The sequence below is a fragment of the Anabas testudineus genome, chromosome 10, assembly GCF_900324465.2.
Source record: "Anabas testudineus chromosome 10, fAnaTes1.2, whole genome shotgun sequence".
In the NCBI taxonomy this organism is placed as follows: domain Eukaryota; kingdom Metazoa; phylum Chordata; class Actinopteri; order Anabantiformes; family Anabantidae; genus Anabas; species Anabas testudineus.
Window position 1 is genome coordinate 16919935 of NC_046619.1, and position 15501 is coordinate 16935435.

The 15501-nt window shown below is 40.2% G+C and overlaps 1 protein-coding gene across 3 annotated transcripts; it reads right to left on the reverse strand.

The window, feature by feature from the left end:
- Positions 1-275: 275 nt before the first annotated feature.
- LOC113160493 (sodium bicarbonate transporter-like protein 11) lies at positions 276-14208 on the reverse strand. Of its 3 annotated transcripts, XM_026357779.1 has the most exons (20): positions 14009-14207; positions 10641-10691; positions 9613-9708; positions 9132-9175; positions 8534-8750; positions 8333-8414; positions 8059-8182; positions 7520-7729; positions 6448-6532; positions 6253-6378; positions 6017-6130; positions 5142-5274; positions 4715-4788; positions 3848-4127; positions 3382-3488; positions 2883-3048; positions 2581-2754; positions 1622-1817; positions 1362-1531; positions 276-1191 (listed from the first exon to the last, which is right to left on the reverse strand). In XM_026357779.1, exons 1-20 carry the CDS (start codon positions 14043-14045, stop codon positions 1125-1127), a joined length of 2553 nt encoding a protein of 850 aa, XP_026213564.1. In that variant the 5' UTR covers positions 14046-14207; the 3' UTR covers positions 276-1124. The 3 variants fall into 3 exon arrangements, with proteins under 3 accessions (XP_026213564.1, XP_026213565.1, XP_026213566.1); XM_026357781.1 differs by lacking the exon at positions 276-1191 and having other exon boundaries at positions 1393-1531; positions 2577-2754; positions 14009-14208; XM_026357780.1 differs by lacking the exons at positions 10641-10691; positions 14009-14207 and having other exon boundaries at positions 278-1191; positions 9568-9708.
- Between the last annotated feature and the right edge of the window lie 1293 nt (positions 14209-15501).

Consider the following 15501-nt stretch of genomic DNA (forward strand, 5'->3'; position numbering starts at 1 on the left):
GAAACTATTTTGAACACAGCAGAGTTAGTAAAATGCATTTTAACGAGAGCATCAAGTGGTTTGTTGGCTTACAGGACATAGCGAGTGGAACATTATGTGATAAAACATGTAAGGTTGGTCATTTTTCTAATGGTCTAATCTTCAGTGCATCGTTTTAGTTTCTCCTGCAGAATGACATGAATCTGCCTGTTTTTGTTTCAGTCTATTTATCATTTGCCAAACATGAGCTCACACTGTGCTGAAGATAAGCTTCTACTGCCATCTATTGGAATTTATCATTTTAATTCTCAGCTTTCCTTCATTGCACTGCTACTGTGTGTGATGTGGGCTACAGTCATACATACAGTCTCAGGGGACTGCATGTTCAAAATGAACGGATTTCTGAAAGGGGTCAAGCAGGTCAAGGTGCCTTCCTCTAAACCAGAAATGACAGAGTTTCCAAACAGAGTTGCACAGTGACACAAAAATACATAAAAATTAGCATAAAACTGTTGGAAAATCACTAAAAATATACATATAATGGCCACAACGAGAGCTATGATATCTCAGAGCGGTGCAGTGTAATGAAAATTGTGCAGTTATTCTATTTAAGTTGTTTTATTTGTTTCACAACAGCTTCATTTAATCCCAACACTGCAATGCACTGAACCAATTACCATTATAATAACATCCTTCATCATTTCATGTGATTCCTCGACTGAAACAAACACGTATCCTATGATACTGAGCTCCAGTGTCGTTGATTAAAACTAAAACCACTGTGAGGTGACATTCTGTTAAATGATATTTTTCTGTGCCGATGATTTTAGGGCATCTTTGACCACCTCGTCAGTGTCATGCTTTAAACTCAGCTGAATGACAGATGCTTGTGGAAAAATAGTAGCAAAACACAAGAAACTCCTTCAGGACTATATTGTTAAACACACTAAAGATGCGGAACTGTTACTTATTAAAAACAATGATCTTCAACAATGAGAAAGCTAATTAGGAGCATAAATGTTCGACTGTCTCTAACAGTGCTTGCATTGAAATGCATTTCATGAAGTTATTAAGACAGTGACTGAGTTTTAAGTCTTTTCTCCTCCCACTGGAGTAAAGGGATCTTTTCTTAAGCACATGTTATTCTACATGTGCTGTGCATCCATGATATCCAGATACTTGGCATCGATTACTCTGGGAAGCAGGCTGGTCCTGAGGCAAAACACAGACAGGTGACACGTGATATAGTTGTGTATAATTTAAAGCATCAACATCAATTTTGTGCAATGATGACACAATGTGGGCTGCCTCTTTAAAAGTTTGAACTAATGGCAGTTCTCTACAGGTCCCACTCTGCCCACTGTTGGTCTAGGCCGTCTCACCTGACAGGTACAAGAAGGATCATCAGAAGGGGGAAGACCATCTTCATGTACGGCAGAGGATGCATCCCAAAGACACACACAACCACCAGTTGGATTATCTGAAGCCCTGTGAAGTAGTGGACTTTCCTCTGAGGCACGCGCCGGATGTAGTGGGTAGGAGGGTACGACGTCTAGACAGACACCAGAGGGAACATGGTTCAAAAGGGACACTTTGCATATTAGCAAACAGAGCAATCAATCAAATCGCAGCCTTGCGTCACCTGTTCCTTAAGCAGCAGGGCCATACGATCCACCATCTGGTTCCCATCAAGCGAGGTGGCTGCGATGTAAAGGAAGAGGCCATAGAGGATGGGCTTTGGGATCCACTGCAGCGGGATGGGCAGCATGAAGGCAGACAGGCCGATCAGGATGTTGGCTGCCAGTGAGGTCAGACGCGTCTCCTTCACACTGACAATGCTGTACACAAAGGAAAACCAGTGAATACTTCTTAAAGGCGAGAGAGCATGTGCAGTATCTTACTTACTGGAGGGCAGTTGTTGTGTGGACATGATCTGATGGAAGTTCAGCAAAAGAAAATACAATCTCTAACAACACCTCACTCTAAAATCTGTGACTTGTTCATTCACTTGCTTCTTTATCAAGCGCTCGCACACTGCTTCTGCTGCAGCATGTGCAGGATTCAGCGGCATAATTTATGGCTTCCTGCTTGTAGGTCGTATTTCGGGATGCAGCAGCGGATTGTGTAAAGCGCTTGTGTCATGCTTGTGCTCTAAAGGTATTCACTTTTCCAAAATACTCCTGAGACTATGTTGCTCATATATCATGCTAACATAGCGGTTTGTCATTGAACGCTGCCCAAGGATCGAAAGTTTGTGTGCATTCAGCGCACAGTGGTTTCCACTCCTAGCTTTTAGACACTGATTTCCCTGGAGTCCTTGAATCTATTCACAGTGTTACTGTAGGTGGTGAAATGTATATTTTTGGCTGTTTTGTGTTTGTCTTGTCCACCTGGCTCAGTCCTACAGGGACCTCTGTGCGATATGATCGAATTCCCCAGAACAAGTTAGTAAGTGGTTCTTGAGTTGAGGTTGTTTTGTTTTGTTTTGTTAGATTTAGAAATATACAATACAGCAAATGCACTTCAGAGGGAGAGAGTTTAGACAAGCGGGTGCTTCTCAGTCAGCCAGTCTCTTTGTGTTTGTGTCCTTGTTTTACCCACGTTGAGTAGAGGTGTCCGTTCTCTACGTGCTGTTCCACTTTGGCCAGCTGACGGGCATGAAGAGAGGAGTGTGGGAAGGCAGCGTGCATCCATGGCAACCCCAGACAGGACATGAGGATGTTGATGAAGCCAGTCAGCATTAAGTCCCAGTGGAAGGCTGTGCCTTTTAGCAACCTGGTACAGACATTTCAAGTTGTTTGTCAATGAAAGGGTGCAGAAGTGTTTTTGCTGTAAAGTCAAGACAATTCATGTCCGACTTCTTTTCATCAATGGACATTCAAGCATTGATATTCGGGTCTTACTTGTGTTCTGGTACATGTGTGAGTGAGATGACAATGTTCTGGTCGATGAAGATGAGCAACGAGAGGAGAAAACCCAGCCCGACCGCACTCAGTGTGCTCATTCCTGTCAGCTTTTCAAACGAAGGGAAGTTGAAGATCGGCCCATCGTGGACACTAAACACAGGAACTAATAGGAGCATACGATTTATAGAAAACACAAAATAGAGGAACTCAAATGGAGTTCTAACACATTACAAATAGGTCAATATCAGACCTGCAGTGATAAAAGAAATGAACTTTGCTGCCAGTAAGCTTTGTTTTGTAAGCAACATTGTCTATGACCCACAGTGAATCGGAGCTCAGAGTGGGTTGAAAGTTCACTGGAAGCAAATATTTTCCTTTCTCCCTGCCATCACAGGATTCACAGAACAGCCAAGTGTGTTCCCTGCCAAGGTTGTGACTTTAAGTCTCAAGGGTACTCTTCTATCACTTATTTCATTTGAGAGACGTGTGTACTCACGCTGTATGTCAAGGAAAAAGTAGGAGCCAATGAAGGAGAATATCACTACAGAGATAGGCAAAGCACAGTCAGACACCACCTCTCTGATTTTGTCATTCAGATACAGGCTGTAACGAAAACAAAGGCACATATTTCAACATTTCTTCAACTTACTCAACTCTGATGTAATAAATACTGCAGTTTTACTACAGTAAAATTACGTTGCCGTTCACGGAAAAGAACAATGACATCCCAGGAGACACACACAGGTATGCACAATGTCAGAGTCACATTCATCTACCTCATGTGTTACAGTATTATAACTGAAGGTTGAACATCATTGTGGATGATTTGTAACCTTCTGTCTGGCACATGGGACACAATCTCCCCTTATTCTACAACTTCTACCACCCTTTGTAAAAAGTTACATATATACAGTGTATTTTTTAAACTGACTATTCTGCTAAGATCCAGTCAGTGAGCATACCTCCTCTTGATGAGGAAGAGGGCATAACCCAGCCACAAAGTCCCCAGCATGAGCAGCAGACAGAGGATGGGCCTTTCTCTTGTGCATGACACCAAAGACTCAGGCAGGAACACTGAAGTGTGTCCTCCAGCCTGTCCCATCACTGACACCGTCTCGTTATGATGTCCGAGGGCGCCTGCCGTCTGGTTTTTGGTCTTTTCCAGAATCTCGTTAATCTGATGAAGCACCAGTGTGCTGTTCGTGGTCACCAGTGTGGGCTTGTGGTAGAAGAGTTCAAAAACTGGGAGGAAGGAGGAAAGAAGGAAAGAAATGAGGCTTGGGACAAACTGTAAGATCGGACTTACACATTTACTTTTATTTTAGGATATACTGTTTAAAAACATGGTTATGTACATGTTTATGTTACACTCCTTATCACCTTTAGTATAAAATATCAGTATAAATCCATTATTATTCTCAGTACATTTATTCAAGCCCATTGAAGCATGTGAACTGTTCACTGGATTGAATCTTTGCTCAGTTTTACTGTAGTTTAGCAGAAATTATAACAGCCAGAGGGTGAAAAATGCAGAAAAGAAATACTCTAGAGAATCCACCATATGCCCATTTTTCTTCCTATTCTCTGATAAAGATACAAACAGAAGCAAAGTGAAAGACTACACTATATTAACATTATAATACAGCACTCAGGGGGTCTAGTTTGATTTCATGCGTGCCTTTCCTCTAAAGACTCTGTGATGGATATGTATATTTGCTGGGCTACATTATAGCAGGATATTTAGGCATTCCCCCGCAGTTCAACGAGATGGGTTTACTGCAGAAGCATTCAAAACATGTTTAATGTAGTCTGACCTTGGCTCGACTCACTTTTGATGGTGCCTTTCACCGCATCGCCAACAAATGCTATGGAGATGAACAGTGCAATGACTTCTTCTGTTGAGCTGGGAGATAATGGAAATAAAACAAGCGTGGAGGCATCATTCATGTTTTATCACAACTGCGTTTGTTTGTTGTTGTTTTTTTTTTTTTTTTTTTTTTTTTGGAAGACGCCGACATAACAATCCGTTCGAGTCAAAATGATGACCGAGATAACAAGAATGTACATTAAACAACATTAATGATTATAGCTGAAAATAGGAAGTCATAACAGATGTGTCTTTTCTTATCAGTGACCTCACCTCAGTGCATGGCCACACGGTTCAATGTTAAATGACATATATTACAAGTGTGAGGCGTCTGCCTGCGATATGTCATAGTAACAAATGCTGCATGAAAGTCGTGTTGTTTTATTCACCGTTTGAAGAGTTTCATGAGCAGGCTGACATTGAACAGGCCACCGAGGAGGAGGAACAAACTGTTCCATAGACCAATGCAGGCGTAGAAGGCTTCAAAGTCAAGGTCATAGTCATCACAGATGCCCCTGATTACTGTAATGACAGGCACAGATGAGATCACATCAAAATATCAATATAATTATTGTGAACTAATTAAATCTTCAGACTTCAAACCTAAAAGTAGCTGTAGTAACTAGTGACTACCATTTTTAATAAAATATAGTGGAGTAAAAAGTGGATTATTCTCCTCTATACTGTAGCAAGTAGCAAAAATACAAATACTTGAAGTTTTTTGGCACAACTGTTTAAATTAATAGGAAATGATGTCCAGACAGGTCTATTTAGGCTAATGACATTTGGAAGACTCATGTTAAACTGTATCCAGTGCCAGAAGAACAAAAATAAAAACAAAATAACACCACATGCAGCAGACAGGGGCACAGTGCTGACAAATGAAAAGGCTGTAAAGCTATCACAGATAAAATGTAAACAAAAGGGTGCCGTAATACAACATAACACGTCCACTGCACACAGTTCATCTAAGGCTGTGTTTCTGAAGAAATCTAGGACCCACATAAATAGTACGCAGTGTACAGTTGGTTTTCTGTAATACAATTATCTTATTGAACAAAAGCAAACAAGCTGAGTTTGGTCTGATCTGTGTGTGGGTTTGAGTTGACAAGTGACATCTGTGATTAAACACCATTAAATGCTCTTCAGCATCATCAGAGGCAGTGAGCGACCTGTCGGCTGCCTAATGATGACGGCAAAGACTGAATTACATTTGTGCATTACAATTATTCTTTAACTAGTAGCACTAGCACATGATACACACCACTTATGAAGATGGCCAGTGGGGCGGTGGTCAGTGGAATGACAAGAGGTGAACCAGCAAACAGAGCGTAGATCACTCCTCCAATGCTCTGACCAACAATGGTCTTCTGAACATCTGTCAACCAAAAAACAACCAAAATGGTGAAAAATGTGTTGCTGTTTTTTACACGTCCGTTAAAACAGCCGTATAGTGATGTAGTCGGATGTAGCAGATGGAGACAATACAGAGGTTCATACCTATCTGCCCTCGGGTGCTTTCATCATTCAGTGAGCCAAATGCAATAGCAGGCAGCAAAATGGCAATGTAGAGGAAAATAGCAGTGGTCGTGTACTTCAGCAGAGCGCGGTCTTTCCCCGTAATACCTTGAAGAATTATTCACATTAGTAACAATCAAAGGCACAACAAGAGGAAGGTTAGATATTGTGTGATACCATCTGTGAAGTCTGACGGGTAGAGGGGGAGTCTGCGACACAGGTCATCGTAAACACCTTTACCAGCTTTCAGGAAATCTTTGCACTGTGAAAACAAAGATAGTGGATCCTTCAGTCAGGGTGAACAACTGGAGCTACTTAATCACATACTGCGATTCTGATTAGAAGATAGACAGAGAGCACTCTGTTGTGGCTGTTGTACTACAGATGTCTTTTTTCTGTGCACTGAAATTTGTGATATAGGCTGAAGGGACCATTGTGACGTTCACTTGGACAGTAGCATTATAGCTGTGACGTAAAATCTTTAATAGAGTTGTACATAGATTGGATAAGGGGACATTAAATTAATGTAATGACACTTCCAGATGAACGGAGTCTGGTAAAATTTGGGTGTTTTTCATTATTTGCTTTGATATAATGCAGTTTGGAATTGAAGGAGGCGGCTTTAGCAGCATTCAAACCTTCACTTTTTACTGTTCAGACCGTCAGGTGCCACAACCTGTCGTTAACTTCAGATATTTACAACCCTGATGGATGCCTTCTCTCTAGGCAGTATTTGGCTGTTCCCTCCTCTCCAACTTCCTGCTGAACACACATTTCCTCTTAATTTAAACACGGGACTTAATGAAATACTTTATCATCACATGGAGCTGCACCTTCTGCCGCCAGCTCCACGGAGAGACTTGGCAGTTTTTTCGCTCTGTTGCCCAGGTGCTTCCCATTCCTCAGACCTGGCTGATTGTGTGTGGAAACAGAAAATCCACACGATCTGGCTCAGCTACTTTACTGCGAGTGGGAAAACACGAGGGTGGTCACCACATGTGAAGAGACCCAACAGTCACCAGAGAGTATAAATGTTGGTTTTACAAGTCGGTGTGTTCTGTCTGGTAGGTTTATGTTTCCCTAACGTTGTTTATTAGCTTTTTAGGTTAAAGCTTTTTGGCATCACCATCGTTCTTATATAAAAAACAGCACAAAGCTCATATTAGTCGAATAACCATTTCTTATTATTCCAATGGGTGCTGCACACAGCTAGTGTGTCAGTGTTTAGTGACTTCTCCATCTTTCACACCTTAAGTGGTTTGGCTCTGCGTGGATCCGAGTCCTCCACTTCCTCTCCATCTGGCTTCTCGATGACTTTAGACAGCTGCTGTCGCTGGTGGACCAGCTCCTGCTTGAACTCCTCCTGAGTTTTGGTCTCCAGAAGTTTCTGTCTGAAGGAAATATCGGAGAACATCGTGGCAAATGTTCTGCCGAGTTCAATGGCCGTCTTGGTGCTTTTCTGAAAAGAAATGAAGAGAAAGTTAAAGAGAAGAGTGGATTCTTTTGCTTAGAGTTCCTAGAAGGGTGTGGAGAAAGGTGACAGAGGAAAGAGCGATATCTGTAAAAAAGACATTTGTTTTTTCAGATATTGTTCAATGTCTGATCTTCTCTGAGCAGCTCTCTTAAGTCTAAATGTGTGTAAACATGAATTTTGTGTGGCTTTTTTGCTTGACAAACTGTCAAAGAGATTCATTGTCAAAGTGGACCCAGTTGTTTAAGCCACGTGCTGTGAGTCACCAAAAGAAAAACAAAGCCTTTTGAATAACAGAACTGACAGCTGGGTCTCACCGTTCTAGGAGGGGCCAGGATGAGGATGATGTAGCGAGCCTCACAGCAGTTAACTCCCCAGTTCTGTGGTTTCTCCAAGCGGGCGATGCAGACATGGCGTCGCTGCAGACTCCTCACATTGGAGCTGAATCCATAGAAAAAGTGGCTTATTAATGACAGATTCTGCTTCTATATTGACAGATATAATCAGGGTTCAGTCAAATAAACTGATCAACAATCAGGAGAGAAATTAGCCTAACATTTATATAATAAATGTTATTGTAGATATACTTACAGAATACAAAGCCAGGACTGCTGATATCGAACGCCCGTTGAAGTAGCTGTCACACCCTGAATGGTCTCTGACAGAAGGTGAACTGTGGGAGCATAAAAACAATCCAACAAACAACCAAACATCTTGTGTTGTTACATCAAACAGGCTTTGAAGCAAAATAAAAAGGTTCTGCACAGTGCACTTCCAATACGTTTTGCTCACCATTAAACTCCTTCCCTCCCGCGTCTGTGAACAGCGAGTTCATGACCTCGTCCACACAGCTCCCCTGCCCGTCCTCCACCACGTGAGTTAACATTCGCCTCAGGACCTCGTCCAGAGTGGTGGCTTTCTCATCCAAAAGGATGCTTGCTTGGGCCAGGAAGCTGTCCAGGTCTCTGTGGGCGCGCACTTCTTCCTGGAAGTTCATCGGCTTCACATACTGGTGAGAGCCAAGGGAAATGTGATAGATGGTGGGAAGTCATCATTGAACAGTACAGTGGATGCAGCAGCTTTGAGGAAAATAACAGAATGATCTTTTCTTTGTTGTATATTCAAATATATAAATTATAAATATATATATATATACATATATATATATATACATATAAATATATATATTTATATGTATATATATGTATATAGATAGATAGATAGATAGATAGATAGATAGATAGATAGATAGATAGATAGATAGATAGATAGATAGATAGATAGATAGATAGATAGATAGATAGATAGATAGATAGATAGATAGATAGATAGATATCTACATATAAATAATGCAGTTATAACACAGAAATGCTGACTGGTAAAGTCTTACTTTTCTTGTTGTATTTAAAAGCCCAAACCCAGGTCCTTTGGGATCTGCAAACAAAATAGATAAACAAGGAACAACAACAGGAATCTGTATTTAAACTTATCTTTGCCATATCCCCCGTTGCTCAATAATTGTCCTAAATCAATCAGAGGTATTAACAGTGTTCTCTAACAAGTTCTCTGTGGTCCTGATAATTTAAGATAACAGGTAGCTGCCAGTTTGTGTCCATGAACTGTGTCTCAGTTATCCTCACTCAGCAAATTGGAGCTGGCACACATGACTTCCTAATTGCAGAGACTGCAAATTGTTCTCACACAATAAAAGTCACAAGAGTCAGATGCAGAAAACCACTACAAGAAAATATGAATCTAATTGTTGGTGAATGACAAAGGCTGTTTTCTTTTCTTTTACTTATGTGTATTCTCAGAACTAATCCCACCACAGATTAAACATCTTCAGGTGTAACAGTCCATGCATCACACACCCGGGGCGCTGATGTGGATCTGGTTGTCCAAGATGTGGCCCCTTTGAGTGACAGGTGAATCTTGCCCACAGTCCTCCTGTTCCCCATCCTGCAGCTCTGTGGATGAAACATTAATCATCACAGCTAAATATCAGCCAGGTATTTGTTTCTGTTTAACAATAACCATTTCTTTGCTGCAGTGTTAAAATGCGCAATAAATAACTAGTAGTAATAAAGATCATCAGAGTTTGCTGCATTATTGCGACAAACTGCAGATAAAACTGTACTTTGTACCAAGGTTAAGATGCTTTTTCCAGCCACATTAACAGTAGAGACAAATTATTTTGCCCTCCCATCACTCTGCCATCTGTTGACAAGCAGCCAGCAAGAGGGAGCAAGAAAGAGCCAATAAAAATCCCCCTTAAACCAAGCATGCAGCAATATAACAATAGCAGCCTCCTCGTAAATTCCTTCATTGCATAGAGGATAAATATGGCATCTTGATTGCAAGTTTTATGAGCGGAGAAGAAACCGCCTTAGAATCAGAGGATTAACCTTAACCATTCATGAGCAAAGCTTTGAGCTATGATTATTCCCTCTTCCCATCATTGACTCGGAGATCATTTGTCTCGTTATTTACCCATTAATTAACCTCTCAATGCACAGCGAAGGGACTGGCTGTGCTCATCAGCATGTAAAATGGGTCATCAGTGAGAAGCATTGCCATTAGCATAAATAACTGCTGCAATGAATGTACACGTGTATTATCTCCAGTATCCTGAAGGGAAAAAAATTAAATGATGTTATCCATGTTTGCATAGCATCATATCAAGTGCAAAAAGAAAACAGGAACCCTGCTGAGAAAAGTAATGAAAGTAAATGTAAAATGTATGAGCAAAATATTTTATAAACACCTTTATAGTCTTATACCATCCACTTGAGTGCCTTGAATTGGATTTTTTATGCCATATTTCACCCATGAACCTGAGCATATACCTGTACTTTTGTAAGTATTAATGACATTAACATGTCATGCTAAATATACACACCCATCTCTTGGAAAATGTGTCCATTCTTGGACCTCCCAGTGGTTGCAGCGTCTGTTGGAGATGCAGAACAAATATGATATTTTAACATTACAGAAAGTGTAGCATCATATGGAATATAAACAGTGAAGACAACAGAATAAAGAAAGAATTTCACAATAAATATTGTTTCCTTTAAAGCAGCACAAGTACATTTTTGGCAATTTGGGGGAAGAACAACTTGGCTCCTGCGGGAAATATCTGCTTCTTTAGCTGATAAATGCACAAATATATTTGGTGCTGGCCAAAAAACAGCTGCAAGTTGTGTCTGGAAACAAAACAAGAGATTAGTAAGGCTGGACCAAAAGCAAACAACCAAAACAAGCTGAAAGATGCTAAAACCCTGCACAGACTAAATAAAACTGTAGTCTGGTAATACAGTAATGAGCCTGAACCTGTTAGCAACCTTTATAAAATATTTCACTGTACAGAAGTGCTTCAGAACTACTCTTATACATGAGATGAGGCGTTGTCAAAGCCTCTCACAACACAGACCCACAAAACAGCAGAAGAGAGTTGACCGTGGATATTCGAGTTTGACATTGGACGGATTGATTTCTGGACTCATGCTACAGCTAGCTAAAAGTTTAGAATGAAGATATGAGAGTGGATGAAATCACTGAAATCTTTGTGCTGCAGCTGTGCTGTTTATTGTCATGGAGATGTTTGGCACAGTGCACCTGACCAGTGCATGGTGAGAAAACAGCGTGAAACTGGATTCAATGTTGACTGACACAGTTTGACTTTGTTGTCTCTACACTGTGCAACCTTCCCCTCAACTTAACCTAAAACCTGGTTGCTCGGGTAGAAATATATTTGAGTTCCTTAAATGGTTCTGTTACCTGGGAAAAGTTGCTAATGTGGAAATGCACTTTGTATGAACTGAGTGGTCCATTTAGTCACTGTGTGATGTAATTAACTATGAGAGTGGGTTGACAGTGCTATCAAAGCAGTATCATACGGTTATAGACTTCTTCAGCACAACATTAGAAATCATCTATGTGGTCAGTGTTTTACAGGCTGATCTGATATTTTTAGACTAAATACACGTTGTATTTCCCTTTGCAGTGTCAAGAATAATTTAACCAACAGAAATGCAATTAAAAAATAAATGTTTAAAACAAAATGTAAAATTAAACAATTATAGAGAGTTGCCTTTCTTTCTATAGCATGTGCTTGTAATAGTTAAAAAAATAAATCCAGCTAATAGTTTTCTGAGCCATCAGTTCCAGTCTAACACTGCTGGTTAAGAGGCTGCAGTGGCTGATCCTGGTCTTCAAGAGCCTGCTCGGTTTCCATTACCTAGATCAGGTGCATTCAGCCAGTCAGTGGAGAGGAGAGGACCTGAGCCATCTCTAACTACAAGCTTTATAAAAAAGAAGAGTTTAAGTCTAGTCTTACAGGGTGTCTGCCTCCCGAACATGAACAGGGAGCTGCTTCATTCTCAGTTACAACACAAACCTGACACCACCTATGTCAGATGTTTGTATAGGCGGCCATGTATCCGATGCTGCTGCAATCGTACAAGATGAGTTTTTTTCTTGCCTGAGGCAAGGAGGGATGGCTGTATCCCAGCAGATTACACAGAACATTCCCAGACCTCCTTCACTTCACAGCAGTCTGCACAGACAACAGTGTCTCACAGCTTATGCAACAAGCAGTTTGTACCTGTGCAGGGTGAGTGGAGGATGATTTAGTCTGTCTGACTGGGACATTTACAGTCTTGTCTCATAAAGGGAAAGGTCATGTCCAATTTAAGTGCTCCCGACTCGATCTTATCCCTATCAACAGCACTATGATCAACAATAGAAACCACTTACTGCTCCCGACAGGTAACGTCAAAAGTTAAAGAACAATTCACACAACATAATCAGAGTGTGAACTTTGGCCTGTTTGTCTACTCTACAGTCACTGTCAATCAGTACTGACTGTGAAATGTGCGCTAGACATAACATAACATCTTTGTGCAGACCTCAGGGTTTCGATGACTCACTCCTGTGGGTTTCCTGTTGGCAGAAGGGTTGATTTCCTCATGCTTACAGTGCAGCCTGGTGGCACTGACACTGACAGAAGTGTAAGTCAAGCTTTAGTCTGTTTTCTGACCCTGAGCCTGTTTGTGAGCTAGTGAGAACAGGAAATCTTTGATGCACTTCCATGAAGGTGAAATTAAAAATGCATTTTCAAAGATCTAGCCATGCATCTGTGTTTATTATATATGTTAAAAATAACTATTCACTGTGTGTAAAATATAGAAAAATCCTTCTATTCTCTAACTCTAAGAAACAAAACATTGCTCTGCTAATGCTGGAGATTTGATGTTTGTAATTCCTCTATCTCCCTTGATAAACAAGTCCAACTTGAAGCCTACAGCGTGTTTTATTAATCCCTTCCACCATGCTATCTGTGGGCAGCTGATGTCCTTGAGCAACAGCAAACTAAAGATTCCTTGTTGGGTCTCTGGAAACAAGAGCAGCGATCTGCAAAACTGAAAACTCTGTGCTCAGTCGTACAAGGTGAAAGCATCGCAGTATTAAGTAAGGAGATCAAATATAAGGGGTCATTTAAGCTTTTTTTATGGCTTTTGTGTGGTTTGTAGACACATTGCACATCATACCAAGACTTAATTCAACCGTGGTAGGTGCACACAGCTGTCAGTGGACATTTATATATTTAAAAAAGCTAATAACAGGAAGAAGGAACTGCAGCTGAGTCCACTTCAATACCTGACGCCGGAGATTACCTGATGTTTGCTTATTCACCGCTGTGCTTGTGAGCACTGGACCAACAATAATGACATATGTCAATGTCATACAGGTTATTATTAACTAAGTGCTGAAAAGATACCATAGGTTTGATACAAGTCCTGAATTTATTCTAATTAAATTAATGTTATAAATAGTATTTGTTAAAAAAAAAAAAAAAGTTGGACAAGAAATTTCAAAAGTGCACCCAAAAAGTCAATTTGGACAGATGCAATTTTGGAGTGGCTCAGACTTTGCTAAGAAGATAACTCAAACTCAAACTGCAGAACCACAACTAAAACTAAAAGTTTCAGGAGCTTCAATTTCCCAAAAACAAATGTTCTGCAAAATTCCTTGAGAGTTTTCGTCTGTTTAAATCTTCTAGTTTGAAGACAAAATATTAAAATAGCCGAGAAACAGAGAAAATAATAAGTAAAATAGCAAATAGAAGAAATTAGTTATGCTATAAAATAATTCTACTCTTTTCTACATGCATTCACTCATACTGTAGAGCGAGTTTCTCCAAGTGTCTGACACAGTTACCTCCGGCTGACAGACCTTCTCACCCTGCTCCACCCCTGTAAAACTTACCAGATGGCACAAAATGGAGGACCTTTTTGGCATCCATGTTCTTCAGATGTTTTAGGTGAGATGCTTTCCAAAGTCATCCCATCATCATCCTCTCTGCTCCCACAGCACCTTGCATTTACCACTGGTCTACTCTCACACACACACACACACACACACACACACATGCACCCGGCGCCTCCTCCAGCAATACATGTTAGAAGAGGAAGCAGGAGGGCAGGAAGAGAAGGCACGAACGCTAGACGTTTGTTTCTGCTGGGTCCTTGCGCCTTTGAGTAAAGTGGGTAAATTAATATAAATAAATAAGTAAAAGTAGAACTGGGAATTTTACTTTGTTTACATATTTTTTACACACTGTTGTTTTGCTGTCAAATATTGTTGCTTGAATTCCCTCAATCTCACCTATTACTCATTTTATTGCAGATCTCTACACAGAGTTGCTTGGACTTCATGGTTTGTTTGTTTTTTCCACCTGACATAGTTCAGACCACAGTTTGGAGTGGCACCGCATAAAACATGAACATGAGCTGCTGTCCTTCAGTTTCAAATAATAAGCTGAATAATGAACTTAAATTGAATTCAAGTTTTTAAAAAATCATAGTAAAATTGCTGACCATTTCAGCATGTTAAAATTCTTCTTTTTTGTAGGTTGACAAAAACATCTGAGACAGAAACGTTAAATCAAGTAAGTGGTGGTTTCTTTTCCTAATGAAAAAAAGTTCCAGTCCTTGATTCAGAGTTAAACAGAAACTACTTCACTACTCTAATAGTCTCCTCATTTTGTTAATTCATGTCCTTTCTGGAAAGATGTGCACCTCATAATAGTGTTTCCATATAGTTGTATTATACATGCATCTACACACAATCTTTCCAATGAGAAGCATGTGAAATACAATACAATAAGAGCAACAACATAGAAGGAATAAAACTTTTTTTTATTTAAACAAAGTAATAAAACTAGAAATGAGACATTGTGGAAATAATATTTGTCCCATTTCTGGCACACAAAGGGAGTGGGAGTGACAAACAACAGATTGAGTGGCTGTCCTGAAAATTCTAGTAAGTCTTTATCTGACTGAATAAAACTTCAGCGATGGGATTCATTTGTTTACACGGGCTGTGATGTTTTTGATTGAGTTTGGCTCCAGAGGAATGCTCCGTTTAGCCTGAAGGAATAAACTCCTCTTATTTCTTTTGACTGGCATGCATGTAGGAGGAATTGCAATGCAATGTTTTTATCTGACAGTTTGGGAGACAATTTTTGTTGCCAGGGTGGAATGTTAATGTAAGCAACAAAACAAAAGCACACACAAAACCTCAGCAGGAATATGTGACTTCCTGCTGTAATTTTGCGTCCTTAACAAACATCTCTTTTCTAGGCTTTTGACTTTCTCCCGGTGGATTTCTTCCACTGAATTCCTGATTGTACTATGTTATTACTCACATTATACCTGCTTGCTATTTCTCTGCAGATTACAACCCTTGTAAAACTTTAC